The 22,961-nt window shown below is 48.0% G+C and overlaps 2 protein-coding genes across 7 annotated transcripts in view; both read right to left on the reverse strand.

The window, feature by feature from the left end:
- Positions 1–7,154, reverse strand: part of CHUK (component of inhibitor of nuclear factor kappa B kinase complex) — a 24,561-nt gene extending 17,407 nt beyond the window's left edge. For 3 of the 6 annotated variants that reach the window (XM_080632123.1, XM_080632121.1, XM_080632122.1), the window contains exons 1-6: positions 6,880–7,154; positions 6,696–6,790; positions 4,789–4,903; positions 2,439–2,508; positions 865–953; positions 87–176 (exon numbers count right to left, since the gene is read on the reverse strand). In XM_080632123.1, coding sequence (XP_080488249.1) covers positions 87–176; positions 865–953; positions 2,439–2,508; positions 4,789–4,903; positions 6,696–6,790; positions 6,880–7,029 — 609 coding nt within the window. In that variant the 5' untranslated portion in view covers positions 7,030–7,154. Of the gene's footprint in view, positions 1–86; positions 177–864; positions 954–2,438; positions 2,509–4,788; positions 5,337–6,695; positions 6,791–6,879 lie in introns of those variants that run through there. The other 3 variants (XM_080632125.1, XM_080632124.1, XM_080632126.1) reach the window with 3 other exon arrangements.
- Positions 7,015–21,693, reverse strand: CWF19L1 (CWF19 like cell cycle control factor 1). Its single transcript, XM_080632127.1, has 14 exons — positions 21,665–21,693; positions 21,449–21,533; positions 20,768–20,846; positions 19,055–19,156; positions 17,535–17,749; positions 16,560–16,678; positions 15,763–15,847; positions 14,797–14,937; positions 12,882–12,993; positions 11,233–11,312; positions 9,626–9,835; positions 8,746–8,865; positions 7,361–7,458; positions 7,015–7,288 (listed from the first exon to the last, which is right to left on the reverse strand). The coding sequence occupies exons 1-14, from the start codon at positions 21,685–21,687 to the stop codon at positions 7,144–7,146; spliced, it is 1,614 nt and encodes a 537-aa protein (XP_080488253.1). The 5' UTR covers positions 21,688–21,693; the 3' UTR covers positions 7,015–7,143.
- Positions 21,694–22,961: the final 1,268 nt, after the last annotated feature.

Consider the following 22,961-nt stretch of genomic DNA (forward strand, 5'->3'; position numbering starts at 1 on the left):
TCAGCAGGTTCCTTCTGATACACACTCTGTGATTCTATACATGTGGCAGTACCACATCACTCATAAGCATGAAAAACACGTCTTACCAAATATTGCAACGTTCCAACAAATGAAGTGCATAAACTTCCTTGATCCAGATCCTTTGCATACCCCAGGTCTATTATTTTGTGAACGATCTGTAGATAGTTCAAACAGTTCATGAGGAGAGCAAATTCAGAGAATAAAAACCAACCCACCAAACAATCCCAGATCTGTGCAGTGACATCCATATACACAAGAAGAGGAAAGCCAGAATGGAAATTCTGGAGGAGATCCATGGTGAAGCTTCAACATGTAACACAATGTTAAGGCGTGCTGTTCCATCACATATGCTGGCCTTGGCCACCTATCTCAGCATAGACTTGACTTTATTTAAAGCAGCTTATCAGTTATAGCTTGGCAAACAGAGTATTTAGCTTTTGATCTGGGAACTGAAAGGTATTTGTTTAAAGCCTAACAATAGAGAAACCCATTTTCACCAGGAAATCAATGAGGCCGACTTCCTTAAGTAGCTGGATTTTCCATGCTGCCCTCAAAGCCACAAACGCAGGGATACACTATCACCTCACTTCATTCATACTCTGTTGGAGGCAGGGTTCTTGAATGAAAACAAAAGTTACTTGGTTTTAATGACAAGGATTTAAGAATAAGCAAAATTGTTGGCTTCATCACAATGCAAATTTGTAGTAAATGCACAGTTGAGTTTTCAACTCAGTTCAGTGCCACAAATGACACGTCCTCTTTTTCCCTCTCAGAGAAGACAAAGCTGCTGGCAACTTCCAGAAATGACAGTGGGAACACCAGCGACAGAGACACCTGACTCACCTTCCCACCTTCATCCTGAAGAACAATATTTTCAGGCTTTAAATCTCTATGTATAATTCTGTTTTCATGCAAATACTGGATACCAGACCCTGAAAGACAAAGGTTTGATTTAGCAAAAGACAGACTCACATTGATTAAAGCTACATCTGACCAAAACATCCCCGACTTAGGGGTTGACAACAATACACTTTAAAGCACCATTAAGAGCTATTGACTTAAAAGATTTGTCACTTTTATACTAGGACCAAACTAGGTCCATACGTGCTCTGCAAAAATGGAGACTGCTACAGAGTTCAGACCTCACAGCGTAACTACAGGTCACATCAGAGAAGGCAGCTGAATTCTTCAACTGTAGAGTCACAAAATGAAACACAGCAAGCAGATAAGCAAAGCAGGTCTCCAAAAAGTGCAGGCAGCCTAAAACAGCTCTAAAACAGCCTAAGATTTTGGTGAATCAACACAAGATAACACAAAGCCCTATTTAGACATGGAAGCACATTATGCAAGATGCTGAGGAAAAGAAGTACTGAAATTAATTGAGCAAATGAAACAAGGGGAGTTTCTTTTTGACCTAAAAATACTAGAAGTTATACAAGCCACTATTGGGCAGCAAACTTCCCTTTTTTACTGGTCAGCATGAGCAACACTGAACTTGTGGGTTCAAGGCTTCCCCTCTGCTGGAAGAGCACTGTTGTGCTCAAAGGAGCACTTCTCTGCCACTTCTGTCATGCCCACTGCTAAAAAACGAACTTCCATAATGGCTTTAAGGCAATCCATGCCCCACTGCCCCTGGGAGGAATGTATGTTCTCCTTTCGCAGCCACAATTTCCATGGCAGCACACGCATTTATGGCACCATGCGATCGGCTTGATCTGGAGACCGATCCAGCTAGAAACTACTAAGAATAAAATAATGGAGTTTTAGCCAGGCTGGTTTCCAGAACTTGCTCCTTGCCTGGGTACAGGAATGGCAGGGAAGGGGAGCACGTGCCCAAGAAAAGACAGAGCAGGACTCTGCCTTGAGTCAAGAGTCCACACTTGACCTGCCTGCTGGGGACTGTGGAGCCTCTAACAAAAAAGAAAGGAGAGAAATCCTGCCTGTGGGAAGGGGAAAATTCACTACAGGTCTGTCCAAGGAACAGCACTGGCCACTTGATAAAAGATTATCACAACATCTCCCAGAAGACACAGCCACAAAGCAGCAAAAAAAATGACTTTCAGTGTCTGAGGGGTTTTGTTTAATGAATTTACGATCTTGGAGTTGTGAAAGTGGAAAGCAAAGGTCCCATGAAAGGCCCAAGGCCAATATTATATTATCTTATCTCCATCATAGGGTATTCCAAGTTTTCCCATGCAAAGGCTACTCCAAGTGCACACCACATAAAGCTGATTTCTCACCAGCTGTGACGGAAAATTCAGTAAGGGATTATTGTAAGAGAAATACTCAACCAACAGGCCCCATAAACAGTTCAAACACCTCCTCCCATCAGGATAAAGCAGGCCATCATGGCCCAAACCTTCACTGGTTCATTTTAAAAACCAAAACACAAGAAAGAAGGGCATTAGACTACATACCAATGTCACTAAGCAGAGAAAGGATCTGACTTTCCTTAAGTCCACAGCAGTTGTCTGGTTTGTTTAGCAACTGCAGTAAACAAAAAGATGTTTAGAGCTACATTGTTAACAGTTAACAGTCAAGAACAACATTTTCCATCCCCTGCTGACACACACAGGCAACAGCACAGCTCAAATCTAACTCGAGTTGAATGTAGTAGTCAGCACTGAGAAATAAAAGCATGAGGAGGGAAAGAAAATAACTCAAGACAAAGCAAAAATTCATTGCAGAGATGGGGATGAAAAGAAGATTTGGGCTGTTAGAATACCACCACAAAAGGCTGAAAGCCATCAGAAAGCAAATGGGCAAGTGACGCAAGCAGGGTGATACAGCTACAAACAGGGATGCTGAAGCTCCTGGAATCTGTTCATTCTTCATCTGCTGAAGCTTGGCTGGACAGATTTAGGAACACACCAATTGCCTGAAGCAGGACTGCTGCTTGGAAGAACAACTCTCCAGTAAAGAAAATAAACTCAGTGACAAATAGCAAAAGGAACAGATACGCATCTAAGCCCTTGGCATTCAAACACGGGTCACTGAGAAAAGGATGAGAAGGGAAACTAACAAATTAACTCCTCAGTTGAGTGTAGACCACAGAAGAGAAGACCACTGCAGTCATCTACAGCTCCTAAAAAGCCCAGCTGGCCCAAAGCAATTGCCGCTTCAATCTGAACAAGCTGGCCATGGACTCTGTTAGAGTCCTCAGTGGACTGTACCCAAGTGATACCCTGTTATAGAAAAGCCACCCAGGCATCAGACCCCACTGCAAGAGGCTGACAAACACTGTGCAGCCACCTCTGCAGTCAGCCATTGTCAGACCCATGCCCATTAAGCTGCCTGAGCCGTGCAGGGTCCAAGGCACAGTAACACCAGGCTTCTAGGCTGCCCACCTAGTTAATCCCAAACTAAAAAGCAGTCCATTAGCCTGTGCGGCACTGGAGTGTCCAGAGCATGGACCAGGACCTAAACTCTCAACTCTGCCTCACTCTAAAGTGCTGCTTCATCTCTCTTCTTCCTTGCCCTGAATTTTCCTCCTCTAGTGAAAGATATGGTAGAAGCACCGTAGGAACCCCATCCTAACCACTGCCTTCATGACCTGTAAATAAGTAGCTTCAGCAATATCCCACAGACACCCCAAGTCAACCAACATGTGACCTGATTTTTACTACGCTAAAGGCTTTTAGAGATGACTGAGGTACACTTCTGCACTGCAGACACCCCTCACATGATACAATCCTCATGGTTTTGCCTGCCTCCTACACTGCAGGCACAACCAGCACTCAAACCTCTGTGGGAGAGAAGCCAAACTTCAGCATCTCACTCCTTAAGTTCTGGGGTAGATGTGCTGAACAAGAAAGAAGAAAAGGGGCAAAGACAGCAATCAAGCTCAGAGTCCACAGCACGACCCTGGAAAGGCACAAGCATATACATGTACATGGTTCACAGACAGCAGCAGATGCTTTTCCAGGCTTTGTGGAAGATTGTAGATGTGCAATGAGAAATTAATAGCTGCACAAAACAAAAATGATGTCAAGCAAGTGTAAGAGATATAAAGAGCAGAATGAGAAATAAAAAGAACATGGTGGTTAGTTTGGTTTCTTTTTTTCCTTTAAATAAGGGATGCAGTTATTTCACCCAGCATCTGATCCATTTCCGCCAGTGCTATTTAACACCAGTAACAGAAACAACAGAAAAATTAAGAGATTTCTGAGCAAACTCAATCAACAGGGATTTGCTTCTTCACTTCTATACAAATAGCTGCTCCCTGAATCCAGCTGCAATGGAAAAGGAGCATAAACTCTATTGGGCCATGCAGCCACTGCCTGGCGAACCACCAAAAGGTTCCTTTACTCTTCCATGTTGCTGCTTTGCAGAAGGGCAGATCCCAGTCAGCAGGGAAGTCTCTGAAGCCCTGGAGGCCCCAGTCCAGTACTAAAAAGATCCTTCCCCTGTGCTGAGATCAACACAGTACTGCATACACATCAATCAAAACCAGATCAGACTCCAAAACAGAGGCATACTGCAGTAAAGCCAAACAATTGGGTGCAATTATCCAGGCTACAGGAATTAATGCTAAACCAGTTCCATGAACTGCTCTTCAGTGAACACTGTGCTTCAGGATAAAAGCATCTGCCCTTGGATTGCTCTGTGTCCTCTGGTTTCAAAACCACTTCACGTTTACTTCCCCACACCTGTACCTAAAAAGAAAAGCCCCACAGCACACAGATGGTTTCATAGACAGCCCCAGTTACAGGAAGAGCATCAACACAATTAATTTCACTACATATTGCAAAGCAAAGCAGACATTACCTTACGGAGGTCACCCCCTGAACAATATTCCATTGCCAGGAGAGGAACATCATTAACCAGAAAGTTCATCTCCTCAGGAACTTCACAGGCTCTAACTACATTGGGATGGCTCAACCTAAGCACATGGAAAGACGGATGAAAACTCTGACTCCTCTTTCGGAAGAATGAGAAAACAGATTGTCAAGCAACTGTGGTTTATGTTTCAGGTAGAATTTCTGCTCCCCAAATGTATCCCCATTGCGAAGCACACTCTTCAACTGGTACCTACCAGTATCAAATCCATGCCCTGGGAAAACACCAACCAGTGATGAGCAGAAATGATGTTTCAATGTCAAGATACAGGACTTTGATGATGAGGACTGGGGATCAACTTCTGGATTCCTGCACATTCCTGGCAGAGTTGTTGCATATGTGTCTCTGTTTCTGCTTGTGGGGACAACTTCCCCCTGGCCCAAGGGTTTCATAGGAATCCATTTACACTTGTGTAACTGTACCAGGGAGGTAGAACCATGCAGGTGAAACCCACGTACACAGGGTACGATTCATTTCTGCAATTTAATTCAAACAGCTGTTTACTGTTTATGTTTCCTGCAATATATGTTACTCTTGGGAATAAAAGACACATCCAGAAGGAAGAGAAGACAAATCACTTCAGTGTCCACCTTCCAAAGCCTGAGCCTCTGGAAGCCACCACAGGAGCAGCTGTAACTGCATGGCTCAGTGCTTGTATTCACAAAACAACTGTCATGGAAACACTAACAAGAACAGTAATCACCAAGAACTGACGTACCAACTCAGGTTGTCTGCACATGGTTTCTACCAATACTGGTGCATAACAAGGCATCAGAGTAGGAGCTCAGTAAAGCTCTGTGCAGCAGGTGCACTGCAGGCCTTGGTAAGGACAACGCAGAACAAAACCGAGCAGTGTCCCTGCTACCACCACTAAGAGAATTCACACTCAAGGATCGCTCTTCAAAAGGGAAGAAGGATTCTCAGAATAAAGGCACAATTGTATGAGACCCCAATGAGACATCCATGAGGACACATGTGGCCAACGCTGGCTCAGGCTTTCAAAGTGACATGCCAGAGAGAGGGATGATGGCAGCACAGCAGTTTCTCATGAGAAAGTGTTAGGACACATCATTCTGTATGTGCAGGAGCATCACAGAAAAAAGGAGTTTCTAGATCCCTGGATGGCAGATCAAAAACACACATGCTGCCCAGTGTTGGCACATGTGGGTTTTCCCATGTTACCACATCAACTCAATAGCATCACATGGTGTGACTACGGAGGAATTAAGGATAGACAAACAGCTCAGGCAGCACAAGAGCACACAAAGTTTGAACGGTGCTAGATCCCAAGGCATGAGCTAGTGCACCTGGGCAGAAGTGCTCGGACATAGAAAAAAAAAATCACAGAGTGGTTTGTGTTGGAAGGGACCTCAAAGCTCCTCCAGCTCCAACCCCTGCCATAGGCAGGGACCCCTTCCACTAGAGCAGCTTGCTCCAAGCCCCTGTGTCCAACCTGGCCTTGAGCACTGCCAGGGATGGGGCAGCCACAGCTTCTCTGGGCACCCTGGGCCAGCGCCTCAGCACCCTCACAGGGAAGAGCTTCTGCCTAAGAGCTCATCTCAGTCTCCCCTCTGGCAGGTTAAAGCCATTCCCCTTGGCCTGCCCCTACAGGCCCTTGTCCCAAGCCCCTCTCCAGGTTTCCTGCAGCCCCTTTAGGCACTGGAGCTGCTCTAAGGTCTCCCCTTAAGGAGCCTTCTCTTCCCCAGGATGAACCAACCCAGCCCTCTCAGTCTGTCACCTCAGTAAGCCAACGCGGAACCGCTCGGTGCCCGGCAGCCCCTCGCCCCGCTGCCCCACGCCCCGGCCGGGCCTGGGGCCGCGCCGCCCGCACTCACTTCTTCATGATATCGATCTCATGGCACCAGCGATCCTTGTTCTTGACGCTGAGCTCCAGCCGGCACGACTTGATGGCCACCCGCGCGCCCGAGTCCTGCGGGACACAGCGCCGTCAGCCGCCCCGGCCGGGCCCGGCCCTTCCCTTCCCGCCGCACTGCCCGGCCCCGCTCCGCGCCGCCCCACCTGGTTCTGGTAGAGACAGACGTTACCGAAGCCGCCGGTGCCCAAGCGGTCGCGCATCTCCCACGGCCCGCAGCCGCCCGCGGGCTGCCCCCTCAGCGCCACCCCTCCGGGGGCCCGCTCCGCGGCGCCGGGGGTTCCGCCCCGCTCCATCGCGCCTCAGCCGCTCTGCGCCACCGGCAACTCCGCCTTTATTGACACGTCACCGCGCGCGACCGCCCGCCCGCCAATGGCCGCGCGTCTTCCACCGCCGGTTTAGCGCCGCCGTCAGGCCCGGAGGGCGAAGTCGAAGGGCTGGAAGTCGCGGCGGAAGGCGCGGGCCTGCGCCGCCTCCTCCGCCCGCTCCGCCTCGCAGCGCCGCCAGTCGGCCCGGTGCGGTATCGCCAGCACCGCCTCGCTCGCCAGCACTGCCCTGCAAGCACAGCCCGCGTCAGCGCCGCCGGCCACCGGCACCGGCAGCAGGGGAAGGGGGGCAGGCACCGACCTGCCGAAGTGCAGCGGAAAGGGGCCGCGGATCCGGTGAAACAGCTTCTCGCCCGTGTCCAGCTCCACGTAGAAGTAGGGCGTCCCGGAGCGGGCCATCTGAGGGGGAGAGGAGGGGACAGGGGGACCCGGTGTGGCCTCCAGCCAGCACTCCGGGAGGGCGGTGCTGGACAGAGCTGGGGGATCCTGGCCAGAGAGGCAATTCCCGTAGAGAGGAAACTGGGCAAATCCAACCAGCCCACAGACACCAACATCAATGGGTGACATGAAACCACAGCTTCCAAGGGACGACAGAGGGATGGGTCACTCACTCTGCTGCAACGATGCACACACACACTCATAGAATCCCAGACTGGTTTGGGTTGCAAGGAACCTTAAAGCGCATCCAGCTCCAACCCCTTGCCACAGGCAGGGACACCTTCCACTAGAGCAGGGTGCTCCAAGCCCTGCCCAACCTGGCCTTGAACACTGCCAGGGATGGGGCAGCCACAGCTGCACTCGTATTTCTCAGTTGAGAGATCAGCCCCAAAGCTACCAACACGGGTTTCAATGGCTGTAATGACATACAGACCCCTGTGCACAAGTCATTTCTGTATCCTGCTGCAAATTTGGTCTCCCAGTGACCACTTAGTGCAAAAAAACCCAACCCAAATGTCACTACTGACTCCTTTTTCTGATGTAAGAGGAAGGTTTGTTTCAAATTCTTACCCAAGGGAACCTAAAAACTACCTGGTGTGCAGTGCCACTGAAAGAGGGTTGGTGTTTGGTGTCCTATGGTGACAGGCTGAGAGAGCTGGGCTTGTCCAGCCTGGTAAAGAGAAGGCTCCTTAAGGGGAGACACAGAACAGCTCCAGTGCCTAAAGGGGCTACAGAAAACCTGGAGAGGGGCTTTGGACAAGGGCCTGTAGGGACAGGCCAAGGGGAATGGCTTTAACCTGCCAGAACAGGGGAGACTGAGATGAGCTCTTAGGCAGAAGCTCTTCCCTGTGAGGGTGCTGAGGCGCTGGCCCAGGGTGCCCAGAGAAGCTGTGGCTGCCCCATCCCTGGCAGTGTTCAAGGCCAGGTTGGACAGGGCTTGGAGCAACCTGCTCTAGTGGAAGGTGTCCCTGCCTGTGGCAGGGGGTTGGGACTGGATGAGCTTTAAGGTCCCTTCCAACCCAAACCAGTCTGGGATTCTATGAGTTCAGCAAGCCCTACACACAGCTGGAAAAACTTTCAGATTGGGAACACATCCACTGTTCACAGGAAGGTCACCCGGAGCAGAATACATCTGATACGTCTCCATATCAAGTTGCCTCCACCAGCTTAACCCTGCCACACACACAGTGTTCTCAGAGGAACTAGACAGGGCATAAGGAAAGTAACAGGTGAAATCTTGTCTCATACTTGCGTGATATCCGAGTGCTCTGGGATTTCTAATAATTCAATCTTTTGTTTCTGTGCCTGTGCAATAAAAGACTCTTTAATGTCTTCGGCAGTACAGCGGTCCAATGGGACAGGAATCACCTGGAGAAGGAGGACAACATTTCCATAAAAGAAGGCAAGACAAAACAAAGCACCTGCTGAAAGCAATCGATCCATCACTGGAGCTTTGCTCCTCAGTACTGCTCAGCATCATCAAACAAGACAGGGGAGACCTGTCTGTACAGGCTTAAACTTATGAGGCATTTTCTGTAGGAGCTGAAAAAGAGGCTGAAAACTAAAAGCTTGTAAAAGTTCTCAGCACAGCCTTCTCCTTTCTGATCTCTGTGGTAGTTTAAGGCCGCTCTGACACAGTTACAGACCTGCCAAGTACAGAAACCACCACAATAGACCCCTGCATGATTGACACATGAGCACAAAAAGTCAAATTAAAGGGCTGGTACTGGCTGGCAGTGACCAGAGCTCTGCACTTATCTTTAGATTTTCAGCCTATTTCAGTTACAAAAGTGAGGACCACAGCTTATGTGCCAGCGTGAGCAATGTCTTGCCATTTATCTGAAAACCTCATGGGCTTTTTAATCAGTTCCATGCAGGGAAAATTCTTCCTCACCCATTCAACACAACCAACATTGTGCTGCTGAAACAGGAAGAACTAAAGGACTCTGGCAGAACCAGCACGCTGGTTTTAGTTTTGCTCTGGCTCTATCTGTCAGTAAGATGACTTCTCTCCGTACTCTGGGAAGGCATAGTATAAAGAGGGAAATTTGAAGGTGAGCTTTCTCTTTCAATTCATTTGCATGTAAGTGCAAGCTTATGTTCTCCTAGGGTGACACTAAAATCGTACCTGTAACTGCAGATGCTGACTCTTATAGTTTCTTTCAAATAAGACATATCTCTTTCCCTTGCTTCTGAAAAATTCCTTTAGAGCAGACTTGTACTTGGTCACTTCTTCCACCACCTCTGAAGACAAGTCAACCACTGACTGATAGTGCCCAATGGGCAAAATCAAGACGTGATCAGGTAATAAGCCACCTTTGGCCAGCGCAAGATAGCACTAGAGTGAAACAATACACACCAGTTACTCATTGCAAACAACACTTACTTACCATGCTATGGAAATTTACTCTCTGACTGCATTCTGAGTATCCCCCATCCTAGCAATTTGCCTCAGGAACAGGAAAGTCTTCCTTTCTATGTCACTTATTAGGGACTGTGTATAAGCAATTTATTAATTACTAGAGGAATGAGAAAGAGAGAAAAAAATATCATCATCTGAATACCAGAGAATGCCTCATCTGCAGGAAAGCAGCTGAGTGAACTTTCACAGTATGGCTACAATTTCTTACTATGACAAGAAAAGCCACCTGAAAATTGTTAACAGCTCTTAAAATAAGCCTGTGGCCAAACCTGCAGCAGTTTGAGGTGGATTATGCAACACAGGAACAATAACTTCAAGCAAAATTAATACACCAAACACTGAATTAATCTCCAAGGTGTCAACTTTAAAGCTATCTTGTCTTGTGTTCAATCTGTATGTACCAAAACTGGAATCAATTATCCCAGGGGCATCTGGCATAACTCCTGACAGTGCATCCTGCTGCCAAAGCAGCTCCCAGTTTACACTGAGCTCACACTGGAAAAGTTCTGCCAGATGGTAACATAAGCAAGCCCTGAGGGCTGGCAACAGCAAAGTGTTCTTGCACTGTAGTCCAGCTCTGCTGCCAGAGCAAAACTGCTTGATTTTTTAAGACGTTATACAGTTATGTCTTTTGTAGGGGAGATGTGAAGAAACTGAAATTCAAACCAAGAGTCAGCTGCAAATAAAGTTTGGTTGTTTTCTTTTTAAAGATTATAATTGGGATTGATCATAGAATCATAGATCTGTGATAACTAGTTTTCATGGGAACAGCAAGTCCCACCACATGCGGAGAGCTCCACACAATGTGCTCCTTCATGGCAGTGGCACAATCGTCATTGGGAGGCAAGCATATCTGCTATGGGTCCTTTGATTAATGGCAGCTATTGCATGGATCATGACCACCAGTTAATCTGATCTCCCACAGACTATGAACTCATTGTTTCTTGCTTCATTGGTCATTAGTAGAGACAGGTCATGTTGTTTGGTCATCTCTATTTGGGCTATTCAGATGATGGGGTGGTACCTGTCAGGCTTGTGTAGCTCATGTATGATTGAGCAAGATGGGACAACTCCCTTTGCATAGCTATCAATCAGCCGTATTTGGCTAACTGGAGCTAAGACCCCTCTAGGACTTTCTTAGAATCATAGAATAGTTAGGGCTGGAAAGGACATTGAGATCATCTAGTTCCAACCCCCCCTGCCATGGGCAGGGACACCTCACACTAAACCATGTCACCCAACCATGTTTTATATTGCCATGTTTTAGCATGTTTCTGCCATCATGCAGCAAAGAACATGCTCTGGGTACTTACATGTGTGCCAATACTAACAACCAAGTGCTTCTCCACTTCCGGACTGGCGAGGCAGAACCAGCAGGGCCCCGAGGGCTGTGCTTTATTGGGAAAGGAAAGAGAAAGCACAAGGCTTATTTGTCAGACCAAGGAATGGAACAAGATGAGGAGTCACCCTTTGCCAGCCACCCTCCTCAGCTGATAAAGTGCTGAAGGTGTCAGGACATCTGGAAGCAGATCTCACCAGAGAACTGGTGCCTCTGGGAAATCCCAGCAAGAAAGGAGGTGGTGGCAGTCAAACCCTTGCTGAGAGCATTCTCAGAGTGCTCTGATTTCACAGAAGAGCACTAATTCCAGGATTTTAGGGCTTACGCGTCAGTAGTAACAAAGCAGCAGCAAATTTAAACAAACAAAGCAAAGCAAGGTAAAATTACTGCACAGGTAAAGACAAGGACAGGCACTTGTCACTTCTGGTCTATGCATCACACTCACCTGGATTCACACCCAAACTGTGATACTTGAGCTGAAGTTTAATGTAAGTTGATGGCATTGATAAGCTACCTTAAGGTCAAACACTGTATTTGTGTCCTCTGCAGGCTATGTATGAGAACAGACAAGCAGTTTTGCAAATACAATACACATGATAGGGGACTCCCAAGAACTGCAGGAAACCAAATATCCAATTCTGGGGTTCATTTCTGAGCGAAACAGCATTAACAAGGCTCTCTTCTCGCAGCATGGATATGCACAGGGCACACTATGTCCTACAGAAGTGATGGCGGAAAACAAGAAATCCCATACACATTTCTTCATCAAAACTGCCATCACAGCCAGTTGTGCCTCTGCAGGCACATACAGAGCAACGGCACTGCACTCACTTGAGTACAAGTTAGCTTGTGAACTGTTATGTGCAAAGACTATGGAAAGGGTTTGGAAATCTAATAAATAAGAACCAACAACTTAGTCCCACGTAACAAAGGCAACCAGACTTACCCACCAGGGGCATTTCTGAAGAATGTTTTCTTACCCCCTGGCAGAGGGAATAGCTTTCAGAGAAACAGAAGAGGGGCTGACACCTGCATTTATGTCTTAAGACCAACATTTCTAAAGATCCATGCTTGCAGTAACACTGGCACTGAGAAGTCATGATTCTTAAAGATTGCATTTTGATTTCTTCAAGTCAGGCAAACTCCAATGAGATTTACAGCACAGAAACAGAAGTAATAGAAGGGCTTCCTTCCTTCCTAGTTCATTAATACTTTGTCAACTCACAGCACAGAACAACTGAAGTGGTGTTTCAAGAACTCATTAGCACCATGAACCAGTCTCTTGTGGTCCCTCTGAAAAGAAATATGCTGCTTTGTGAAACTGCCTCTTGTCATGTTCAGGGGCCAGGCTGGTTCAGAGGGTAAATGGCATCAGCTCAACTGCAACCACCACAGATCCAACTAGTTTTTAAACTACGCTTTTGACTTGTCTTTCACCTGTGGATTGTCAGGTTTGTAGGAAACAAGGAACCCTTCATTCCTCTGTATTCCCACAGCATCCAGTATAGTGACAGAGCACGCTGGCAAGCTGACATCCACAGTTCAAGAGCTTGGGATAAATGAAGAGTGAGGTGGTCCAATGCCTCAAGGGAAGAGCTTTGCTAAAAGCATCTGCATACTTACGGGGTTTTTTGGCTTGCTTAGGCTGGGAGTTCCCTCCCTCCTTCCCATCTGAGGGACGTTTCTTCCCCTGATGCTTGCTCAAATCAAAGAAAAACTGACAAGCTGATTCTTCCTGTTTATAAAATGAAAACCAAAGCCAAGATTACAACTGCAACACAGAGAATCACAGTCTGTACTGTAATTTGCTTTTCTTCCTTAAGAGGTGTGTAACTACCTTTGAAAAGCATCAACAGCAAGAGCATTAATATCCTGGAAGAGAATGAACTGACCTTTCCCAGTAACGCAGCAGCTTAACTTCAGGCTGAGTATTTCCCCCTACACCAACGATCTTCCAGTTTAGTTTATCGACATTACATTAAGACACACGGACATAGCTCTTCACATGTCTGCATTAGCAGAGTATCCCACTATTCTTGGAGGACAAAACATGCTCTGCACAGGGAAATAATCTGCGTCTCTACACCTGAACACATCCACTTGCCTGATGATCAATTCACATCTTCTGACACCAACAGCTGATTGTTCAGGCCCCAGAAAGGTAACCTTCTGCCCTCAGGAGGAGCAGCTGATATTTAAAGGAGCATGGAGTTGGTAACTGAGGACACTTGAGAAAAAACAACTGTACTCAAAACCTAGCTCACCACATTGAGAGATACAGTGGCAATGCAACATCAGAAGAAGTAGCACCTGAGAAGCCAGCAATCTAAGCGAGAAAACTGGGGGCCAACTGGGAAGGACTACTTTGTAGTCTACAAGGTTATAAGAATAAGACCATGTGTGCTGAGGTATCGATAGGGAACAGTCCTGACAGGGAGGCAGATCTAAATACAGCATCACCATGCAGACCTGCAATTAGAATCATAGATTGGTTTGAGTTGGAAGGGACCTTTAAAGACCTTCTAGTACCAACCCCTCCTGCCACAGGCAGGGACACCTTCCACTAGAGCAGCTTGCTCCAAGCCCCTGTGTCCAACCTGGCCTTGAACACTGCCAGGGATGGGGCAGCCACAGCTTCTCTGGGCACCCTGTGCCAGCGCCTCAGCACCCTCATTGTAGAAAAAATATCTTCCGTGTCTAGTCTGAATCCCCACTCTTCAGTGTAAAACAATTAACCCTTAACCTATTGCAACAGGCCCTATTAAAAAGCCTGTCCCTTTCTCATAAGCCCTCTTTAAGTATCAAAAGGCCACCAGAAACTCTTCATTAGGGACTAGTGATCAGACAAAGGTGATGGATTCAAACTAAAACAGGGGAAGCTCAGATTAGACATATGGAAAAAGTTCTTCTCTGTGAGGGTGCTGAGGTACTGGCACAGGGTGCCCAGGGAAGCTGTGAACACTCCATCCCTGGCAGTGTTCAAGGCCAGGTTGGACAGAGCCTTGAGCGACACAGTCTAGTGTGAGGTGTCCCTGCCCATGGCAGGGGGTTGAACTGGATGATCTTAAGGTCCTTTCCAACCCAAACTAGTTTATGATTCTATGACAATAAGGTCCCTCTGGAGCCTTCTCTTTTCCAGGCTGAACAACCCCAACTTTCTTTGCTCACAGGAGAGATGCTCCAGCCCTCTGAACATTTCTGTGGTCCTTCTCTAGACCCTCTCCAACAGGTCCGTGTCTTTCCTGTACTGAGGACTCCGGAGCTGGATGCAGGACTGCAGGTAGGGTCTCACCAGAGGAGAGCAGAGGGGCAGAATCAGCTCCCTGAACCTGCCGGCCACACTCCTTTGGATGCAGCCCAAGATACAGTTGGCTTAAAAAGGAGCACACTGTAACAAACTCCTATGCAATTTAGTTGATGCAAATTGTTTACACAGAATCCTGTAGCGTTTTGGACAGAAATATCCCCACGTTAAAGCCAAATGCTGTTCTAAGCAACCTGAACACAGAGAAACACATGAAGGAAAATGCAGCAGTACCTCTGCACACAGGAATGCTTTGCTCTTCTGTGCCTCCTTCTGTGATTTTCGGTATGGATTTTCAGTGGTGTCCTGTGGCTGTTTCACTAGCTCTGCAGGGTCCATCAAGCTCATTGGCACAATGCTGAATGCATAGAGATACTAAAACAAAAACAGATGGCTCAGATGCAAGAAGCTTTTGCCATGACCGCAACTCTGAAGAGGTCACCTGTAAACAGCCACCCTGAAACAGTAACACACAACTTAGAACTGCAAGAACTCAGCAAACTGGTCTTAAAGCTAAGGTAGGACATGAAAAACACACTCCCTGTGCTAGTTTCCCACCCAGGGCAACCAAGAGTTTATGGAGTGCTTCTTCCTTCACTTTAAGGAAGATCTTTTTGAAGAGCAGCAGCGTATCCTAACTGAAAAAGAAACAACCTTGATCCTTGCCTGTTTCCAGGCCTTCTTTCTATGCAGAATTCCTGGATCCTTTTTGTTACCAGGCCTGGCTCCTACACCTTCTTAACCACTAGCAACCTGTCCTTTTATACCAAAATCCTATAACTTTCTTAAGAGCAGAGAAGAAGCAAGTTAAAAAAAAACCCAGACAAAAAACCAGCCCCTTCCTGTCCCAGAAGTTAGTTATTTACAGTGATTTGTAAGGGCTCCTTTGGAATTTCACTTCCTTCTACGTAAAGCAGCTGGGGAAAAGGAAGAAAGAGCAGCTTTCTACCCAGTTTCCTCTGCAGCTGTCTTCACAGGTACATGCCATTTCAGCAGGCAGAGAAGAATAGTGGTGCCTCAGAACACATCTTACCCTTCTGACATAATGGGCAACTGGTATCTGTTACTCAAGTGAGACTGATCCTTCCACGTCTGTCAAGCTTTGAGGTGATCAACTCTGTCCTCTAGCTAGCCAAAGCTGGGCTTACTGCCACATTTCCTGTACTTGAGAAAAGAAGAAACATTCAAGAGTGTCAGTACCTTTTTCTTGCTTGTATTGCCAACGTCAGCAAGCGCAATGAACCTGCTCACATGCTGTGGGGTCTCCTGTAACACTGTGTGGTTTCTGTAAGGAAGCAAAACATGACTTGACTGGCATATACAATATGGAAAAGGATGGTGGGCAAACCACATGTCATCCATGAAGTTATTTAGACAAGTATGTTAGCCATATACAGTCTTTGGCCAAAAACAAGGGGGCTAGAGGAAAGACTCATGAGATCTAATAGCAAACAGCTACACAGACCAAAACGGCATCTCAGTGCAGTGCAAATACGGAAGTGAGAGGACAACTCACTAGTCTGAGAGCAGCTACACGTTTAAAGTGTTTCCTGTGGAAAGGATAATAATCTTAGCCAACATCAACACAAAAGCTTCAGTTTTATTTGCAAGTTGTTCCAATACCTGCCTTATGTCACTAGTCACATTTTCTATACAGAATTCTGACACCACTCTTTTCACCACACAACAGCCTTTCCATGATACATTTTCAGAGATAGACCCCTGCATTAGGCAGAACACTGCTGAACAGGTTCAGTTCAGAACAGTTGTTCTGCACTACAGAACAACTAACCTGGCATCGGATTCACAGCAAGGTACTTGGACTGCTCAGTTTGAGGCAGCAGGAATTAAACTAGTAAGATGCATCTGAGAAGCAATCTTGACCCTGTGTTGGGGCTAGATGCCTTCATAAAGTTCTTCTGAAGTTGCCCTCCTGTTTTCTTTAAAACTTGAACTCTTACTAGACAAGAAGTGAGATCTCACATGGTCCTACAAACCTGTAAGGAAGTCTTTCGTAATAGGCCTTCTCCAGGGCAGCAAAGTGGTACCTTGGTTTAAGACTTGCAGCTAGATCAGATACTAACTTGGAGCCACATTTCTTGGTATCTATTTCTCCCTACAAAACACAAATCAAGTTTTATTTTATACACAACTGTCAGATTGCACTGAAAATTAAGTTTTATACAGAACTGCATGCTGGAAATGTAGAGACTGACTATAGAGGTCACCATGCCCTGGAAGGGGAAAATGAAGTCAGAAGGGCTTGATCTCTTATCACCAACCAGAGCCTACTCATTTATCCCATTACATGTACTCAGGGTTTGCCTCCACTCATGTCATCAATCCAAGTTGGTTGTATTTTCCTTTCTCCTGGTCTTGTGAAGAGCACAGAGTAAGTTTGGCAAACACAAAGAGACATCAAAATCATTAAGACAACTTCTGACCTCATACCCAGTGACACAGCTTTAGTGCATGAGTCGGGTAAGTACAAAAGCACTGAGGTTTCCCTCAGAAGCAAAATTTTATCCCACTCCCATCAGAGAGAGAAGCCAGAGCAAAGCAAAACACAACCAAACAGCAGACTTCAAACCATTTCCTTGCTTCAAGGCTCTTGTACTGTCTTTTCCCCATTAGTCTTAGGCTGAGAAGTGAAGTAAGAAAAGGGCAGAAGAACAAAGACGTTCAGGAACAGCCCATGCTTGTTATACCTTGTCATCTCTGGTAAAAGCAGAGGGCATGAGACTCTGACCTGGCAGGCATCAGTCACAGCCCTGCATTGCAGCAGCAGGACAGGCACTAATCTACTCTCAAGAAGGCAGTTTTCCTCTCCGTGCTCCATCCTACTGCCCTTGCAGTGGCAATGGCAGAGGGGAAGAAATGGTCCAATAGCCCAAACTTTCACAGCAAGCAGAAACACAATCTTTTGTTAAATCCATGTGGAAACCCATTCCACCAGAAACCAGAACACTTACCGCACTGTTGGCAAAAGTCCCCACATCTCTGGGCCAAGGGGATGTCAGCAATATATCCACACCTTTGAAGTTTGGTGTTGACAACAAAGATGTTTTCAGCTCTGCCACATCCTTTGCACTAAAACTGTAGGCAGGAGCTGGCTCATACTGGGACTCAGTGCCACTCAGGTATGCAATCTGCAGGCCAGAACTACCACTGTAAAGACCTCGGCGACCTGCATGAATACACAGACATGAACTTGAGATGTAGACGCTGAAAGTAATCTCTCATGTGATAGGCAAAGGTCCAAATTCAGCAGTCCTGCCTTACTTCTACTGGGACTTCCCTTACAGACACCTCATTTTCTATGCCCATAAACTCATGAGACCCCACTTGGAGCACTGTGTGCAGTTCTGGTGTCCTCAGCATAAGAAGGACATGGAGCTGTTGGAACAAGTCCAGAGGAGGCCATGAGCATGATCAGGGGCTGGAGCACCTCCTGTATGAAGAGAGGCTGAGAAAGTTGGGGCTGTTCAGCCTGGAGAAGAGAAGCTGCGTGGAGACCTCATAGCAGCTTCCAGTATCTGAAGGGGGCCTACAAGGATGCTGGGGAGGGACTCTTCATCAGGGACTGTAGTGATAGGACAAGGGGTGATTGGTTCAAATGGAAACAGGGAAGTTCAGGTTAGATATAAGGAAGAAGTTCTTCCCTGTGAGAGTGCTGAGGCACTGGCACAGCAAAGAGAAGCCCAGAGAAGCTGTGGCTGCCCCATCCCTGGCCACGTTCAAGGCCAGGTTGGACGGAGCTTGAAGCAACCTGCTTCAAGTGGAAGGTGTCCCTGCCCATGACAAGGGTTGGAAGTGGATGAGCTTTAAGATCTCTTCCAACCCAAACCAGTTTGGGATTCATGAAACTATGGTAAAGACGGGTTTCAGCACAATGACTCAAATCCAACTCTGCCTACAGAGAAGCAGCTGTTCAGTCAACCCCCAGTCTTCTCTCCTCATTGCTATCTTGCTTCCCAAAAATGAACCCATATCAAAAGCTGGGTAAAAAAAGTCAATTGCAAGCTTCTTTACTCGTTATACTTTCTGTCAGGTGGCACTGTAGAAAGGAACAAGGTTTTCCTTTTAGCTTTGCTACAGTTTCATTGCCTTTAAAGATGACACTTCTTACCTCTGCTACCCCAGTACAGCCATAGAGCATAGCAAAATCATACTTCAAGTACTTTCCTATACAAAGACAGGCACACTATGGGAGTAAGATATTCCCAAAGAACAGGTTCTTTCAACCACTCTTCCTTTTGGTTAGCAAGTTCACTGTTAGAAATCAACAGAAAAGGGTTCTCTTTCACATTATACATAGGATTGTATAGCCTTTCACCATAGAGTTCAATTCCAGTCTGAATCCCAGAATGTGAAATGCACCTTAAAATTCCCAGGAAAAGGAAGGAGCTTTGAAGTGGGAAGATCAGAAAACATTCATGAAAGCACCTCCAGGTAAATACACACCCCTTATCACAAAGCACCTGCAACTTACCTAAATAAGTGATGTTCTCAGCCAGTTCACAGCCACTGACATCTGGGAAATAGCTTACAGTCTCTTGGTCGTTAGCACCAAGCACATAGGTTGGAATTGGAGCTGAGGAAGAAGACCACATGCACTCAGTTAGCACAAGTTCAGTCCACGTTTACTAGGAATCCCAGCAGGTCCCAGCACCACTCCTCTGCAGTGTGACAAAGAGCAGCAAGTACAGAACAAGAAACCTTCCTTCAAAGTAAGGCCCCAAGCCTGCTGTTTGCACAGATGCGTATAGCACCAGCTAAGAATAACCTGACTGCAACTCACTCCACTGCCTACACAAGGAGGTCAGGTCCAAAATGATCCATAGGCCTCAAAACAAAGGTCTTCCCTAGGGCAATGCTAAGTAAATACCAGAGCACAGGGACAGCTGATGAGTCAGTTTAAGCTGGTCTAAATTCATATGGGTATCAGAAACCTGCAATCCACTGATGGTTTAGGTGAAAACTCCAAGTTCTACAGCTGTTTAATTCACTTGGCAGAAGAACTTGCTGCATGACTTCACCTAGACCTGGTGGGTAGAACTAACGAGAGAAAAAGAGCAACGGGAAGTACCAGGTTTAATTTCTCTATGGCTTTCATTTCTCCAATGAACACAAGTCGAATCTTTTAAAGCTTTTAAAAGTTAGAAAAAAGAACAACTGATGTCAGAGACACCTCCTGTGGATTTCCTGGCACACCAGTAAGCTGCTCAACAGGTCCTAAGCTTTTCACTGAATAAAAACCAGCGACAGCTCCCTGTTTAAGAAGGGCGCAGCAATACAGCAGATCTGCTACAGCTGTTGTTATGCTGTTGCTCCCAAAGTCAGAAGATACAATTGCAGAGCAGAGCTTGAAAACTTCCTGAATGGCTTAAAACCAACATGAAGTGACGCGAACCTTGCTTCTATCTACATGTATATACGTGAGGTTATAAGCTACAGGTGGTTTCAACAGCTCAAAGGGTAAGCACAATTCAAGATGAGGAAAAATGCATCGGTCCAGGGAAGACTTTGCTGTTAACACTCACTCTTCTCCCTGTGTGCACTGAGGAGCTTCCTCAGGGAGCAAAGTTTAAACCAGTAACAATTCTCCTTATATTCTCATAGCAACAGAAACACAAGGGAGCACACGCTGCCATGGTAAGCGGCAAAGAGAACAGTCTTTATGCAGGCCCACACAGACAAGCAGCGGATAACTGGAGGGATGCACAGCAGAGAGGAAGCGGAAAGCAGGAGTCCCAGCTCCTTACTGGTTTGCCACATGCCAGCAGCAAAAGCCAGAGTAGCACTGAAGGGGAAAGAGGAGCACTACAAACGCTTAGGAGGTAGCATCTCCCTTACAAAAGCGGTGTGGGAAGAGGCAAAGAACTCCACACAGGACTTTTCACATTCCCGGCCGTGAAAACATCCCCAACGCAAGGGCTGCGGGGACTGAGGAGGAATGGCCAAACCCTGCTCCTTTGGAAAGGCTGGTGATCTCTATGGCTGAAGAACAGACACTCACACCACCAGCGCCTCTGCTTTCCCCTTTCCTCCTGGTGACTGAGTGCAGGGAGGGGAAGCACAGCACTGCTTTAACATGGCATGTTTAACTGCAAGTTCTGACTTCAAAAGCACACTGAGATGAGACAGCGAAGTGGGTCACAAAGCACTGCCATCACCAGCACCCGGGGTGAGGAGCCTTCCTTACCTTTCTTGGCGCCTGTGCAATACTCGGCCCATTCCGCCTCGGAAGTAGAGCCAAAAAAATTCCCAACACACAAAAGCATCTAAAAACATCAGATAAAGGGAGAGTTGCCATTTGACCAGACACGACACATGCAACATTGCTGCTGGCATGCTGTGCCGTCAGAACACGGTGCCATGCATCACCCGAGCAGTGGACGGGGAAGAGCCAGCAATAGGAGAGGGTCTGGAGGACCGGCCCCTGGCAAGGCAGGGTCTCAACACCCAGCTCCGAGATCACCGCACCCAGAAGCCGCCATGGGCAGGGACCACCATGCCCTGAGGGTCCCCATCCACAGGGAGCCATCAGATCCTGGGGAACGCTGAGCCCACGGCGTCACCAAGGGGCCCTCACATGTAGGGACAATACAAGGGAGAATGGTTCCATTCCCGGCCGTGCTGATGGCAAGAACCGTGCCCTGTGGCACTGGGGTCTGAAGCCCCCTCCAGGACATGGAATGATTTGGGGTGGACAGAGAGGGACGAGCGCGGCTCCGGACACCAACACCCACCTCAGCCCGTGTTAAACCCACCCCGTGTTACCCGAGGGGGATCCCGGCCCGAGCCACCCCAAAGCCGCCGCTCCCCCGCAGGCCGGGTGCGGGACCCCCGCACGGCTCACCCCGCGCCCGCCGCAGAGCCTTACATCGAAGGGGCCGCTCTTGCTCTGGATGGCCCGGACCCGTCCGAAGAGAGCCTCCAGCCGCCCCTCCACATCGCCACACGCCAGCCTGCGGGACACGGCGAGTCAGAGACCGCCACAGCACGGCACGGCCCCGAGCGCCTCGCCTCGCCTCAGCGGCCTCCTCCCGCCCCGCTCCGTCCCGTCCCATCCCCTCCCTTCCCTTCCCGCCGCACTCACACTCGCAGCGGCGCCGCCGCCATCGCGGAAGCGCTCGACCCAATTCCCGCCTCTTCCGGCTGCGCAGCGCAAAGCACTTCCAGAGGGAAAATGGCGCTGCCGGGCGGGCCCCTGAGGGGCCGGAGGCTCCGCACTGAGGGAACTGCGGGTGCCTTGGGAAAGGACCCGCAACAGGGGAGGCTCTGAAGGACCGGTCCCCGCAAGGGAGGGTCTCAGTGCCCGGGGTCACCGTGCCCTGAGGGACACCGTCCATAGGGAGCCATCAGATCCTGTGGTGCCGGTCCCCAAGGGGCCTTGTGTAAGGACATTGCCGGTGGTTTAAAACCAAGATCGAAACAACAACCAGACCCTGCTGCTGCTTGTCATGGAGATACCTGGAATGCCTGGTAGGTAGTGTCACACACACAGCAGAGAGAAGTCCAGGGTTTGGAAAAGGCGAATGGGGCTGGCAAAACAGCCTGAGTTGAGTTTGCTTAAATAACTCTTACTGACAGCCTTGCTCAGCAAGCCTGCCAGTGTGGGCAGGCAGAGTGATGGGAACAGAGCAGAGCTGCTTCTCAGAGGCTGGAGAAATGGGTTGAACAGAAGGGTTTGACCATCAAGGTGTATGATTCCATGGTTCCTCTGTGAAGTTAGACCCAGGCAAATACAGGATGTTGCCTCTAAGGTGCAGTCATAGAATGGAATAGAATCAACCAGGTTGGAAAAGCCCTTTAAGCTCATCCAGTCCAACCATTCCCAGCACTGCCAAGGCCACCACTGACCCATGGCACTGAGGCCTCGTCTCCACGGTGTGTGAGCCCTTGCAGGGACGGTGACTCCATGAGTAACCCCATGTTGTGGTTTAAGCCCAGCCAGTAACTCAGAACCACACAGCCGCTCGCTTACTCCCTGGCTTCTTCCCCCCTGCCCCACTCCCGGAGGGATGGGGAGGAGAATCGAAGGAATGTAACTCCCATGGGTTGAGATAAGAGCAGTCCAGTAACTAAGGTATAACACAAACCACTGCTGCTACCACCAATAATAATAATGATAAGGGAAATAACAAGGGAAGAGAATACAACCGCTCACCACCCGCCGACCGATACCCAGCCCGACCCGAGCAGTGATCTAACCCTTCCAGATAACTGCCCCCAGTTTATATAGTGGGCATGACGTGCTGTGGTATGGAATGCCTCTTTGGTCAGTTTGGGTCAGGTGCCCTGTCTCTGCTTCCTCCCGGCTTCTCCTCCTCCCTCACAGAGCATGAGACTCACAAAGTCCTTGGTCAGAGTAAACATTACTGAGCAGCAACTGA

This window comes from Psittacula echo, assembly GCF_963264785.1.
Source record: "Psittacula echo genome assembly, chromosome: 20".
In the NCBI taxonomy this organism is placed as follows: Eukaryota; Metazoa; Chordata; class Aves; order Psittaciformes; family Psittacidae; genus Psittacula; species Psittacula echo.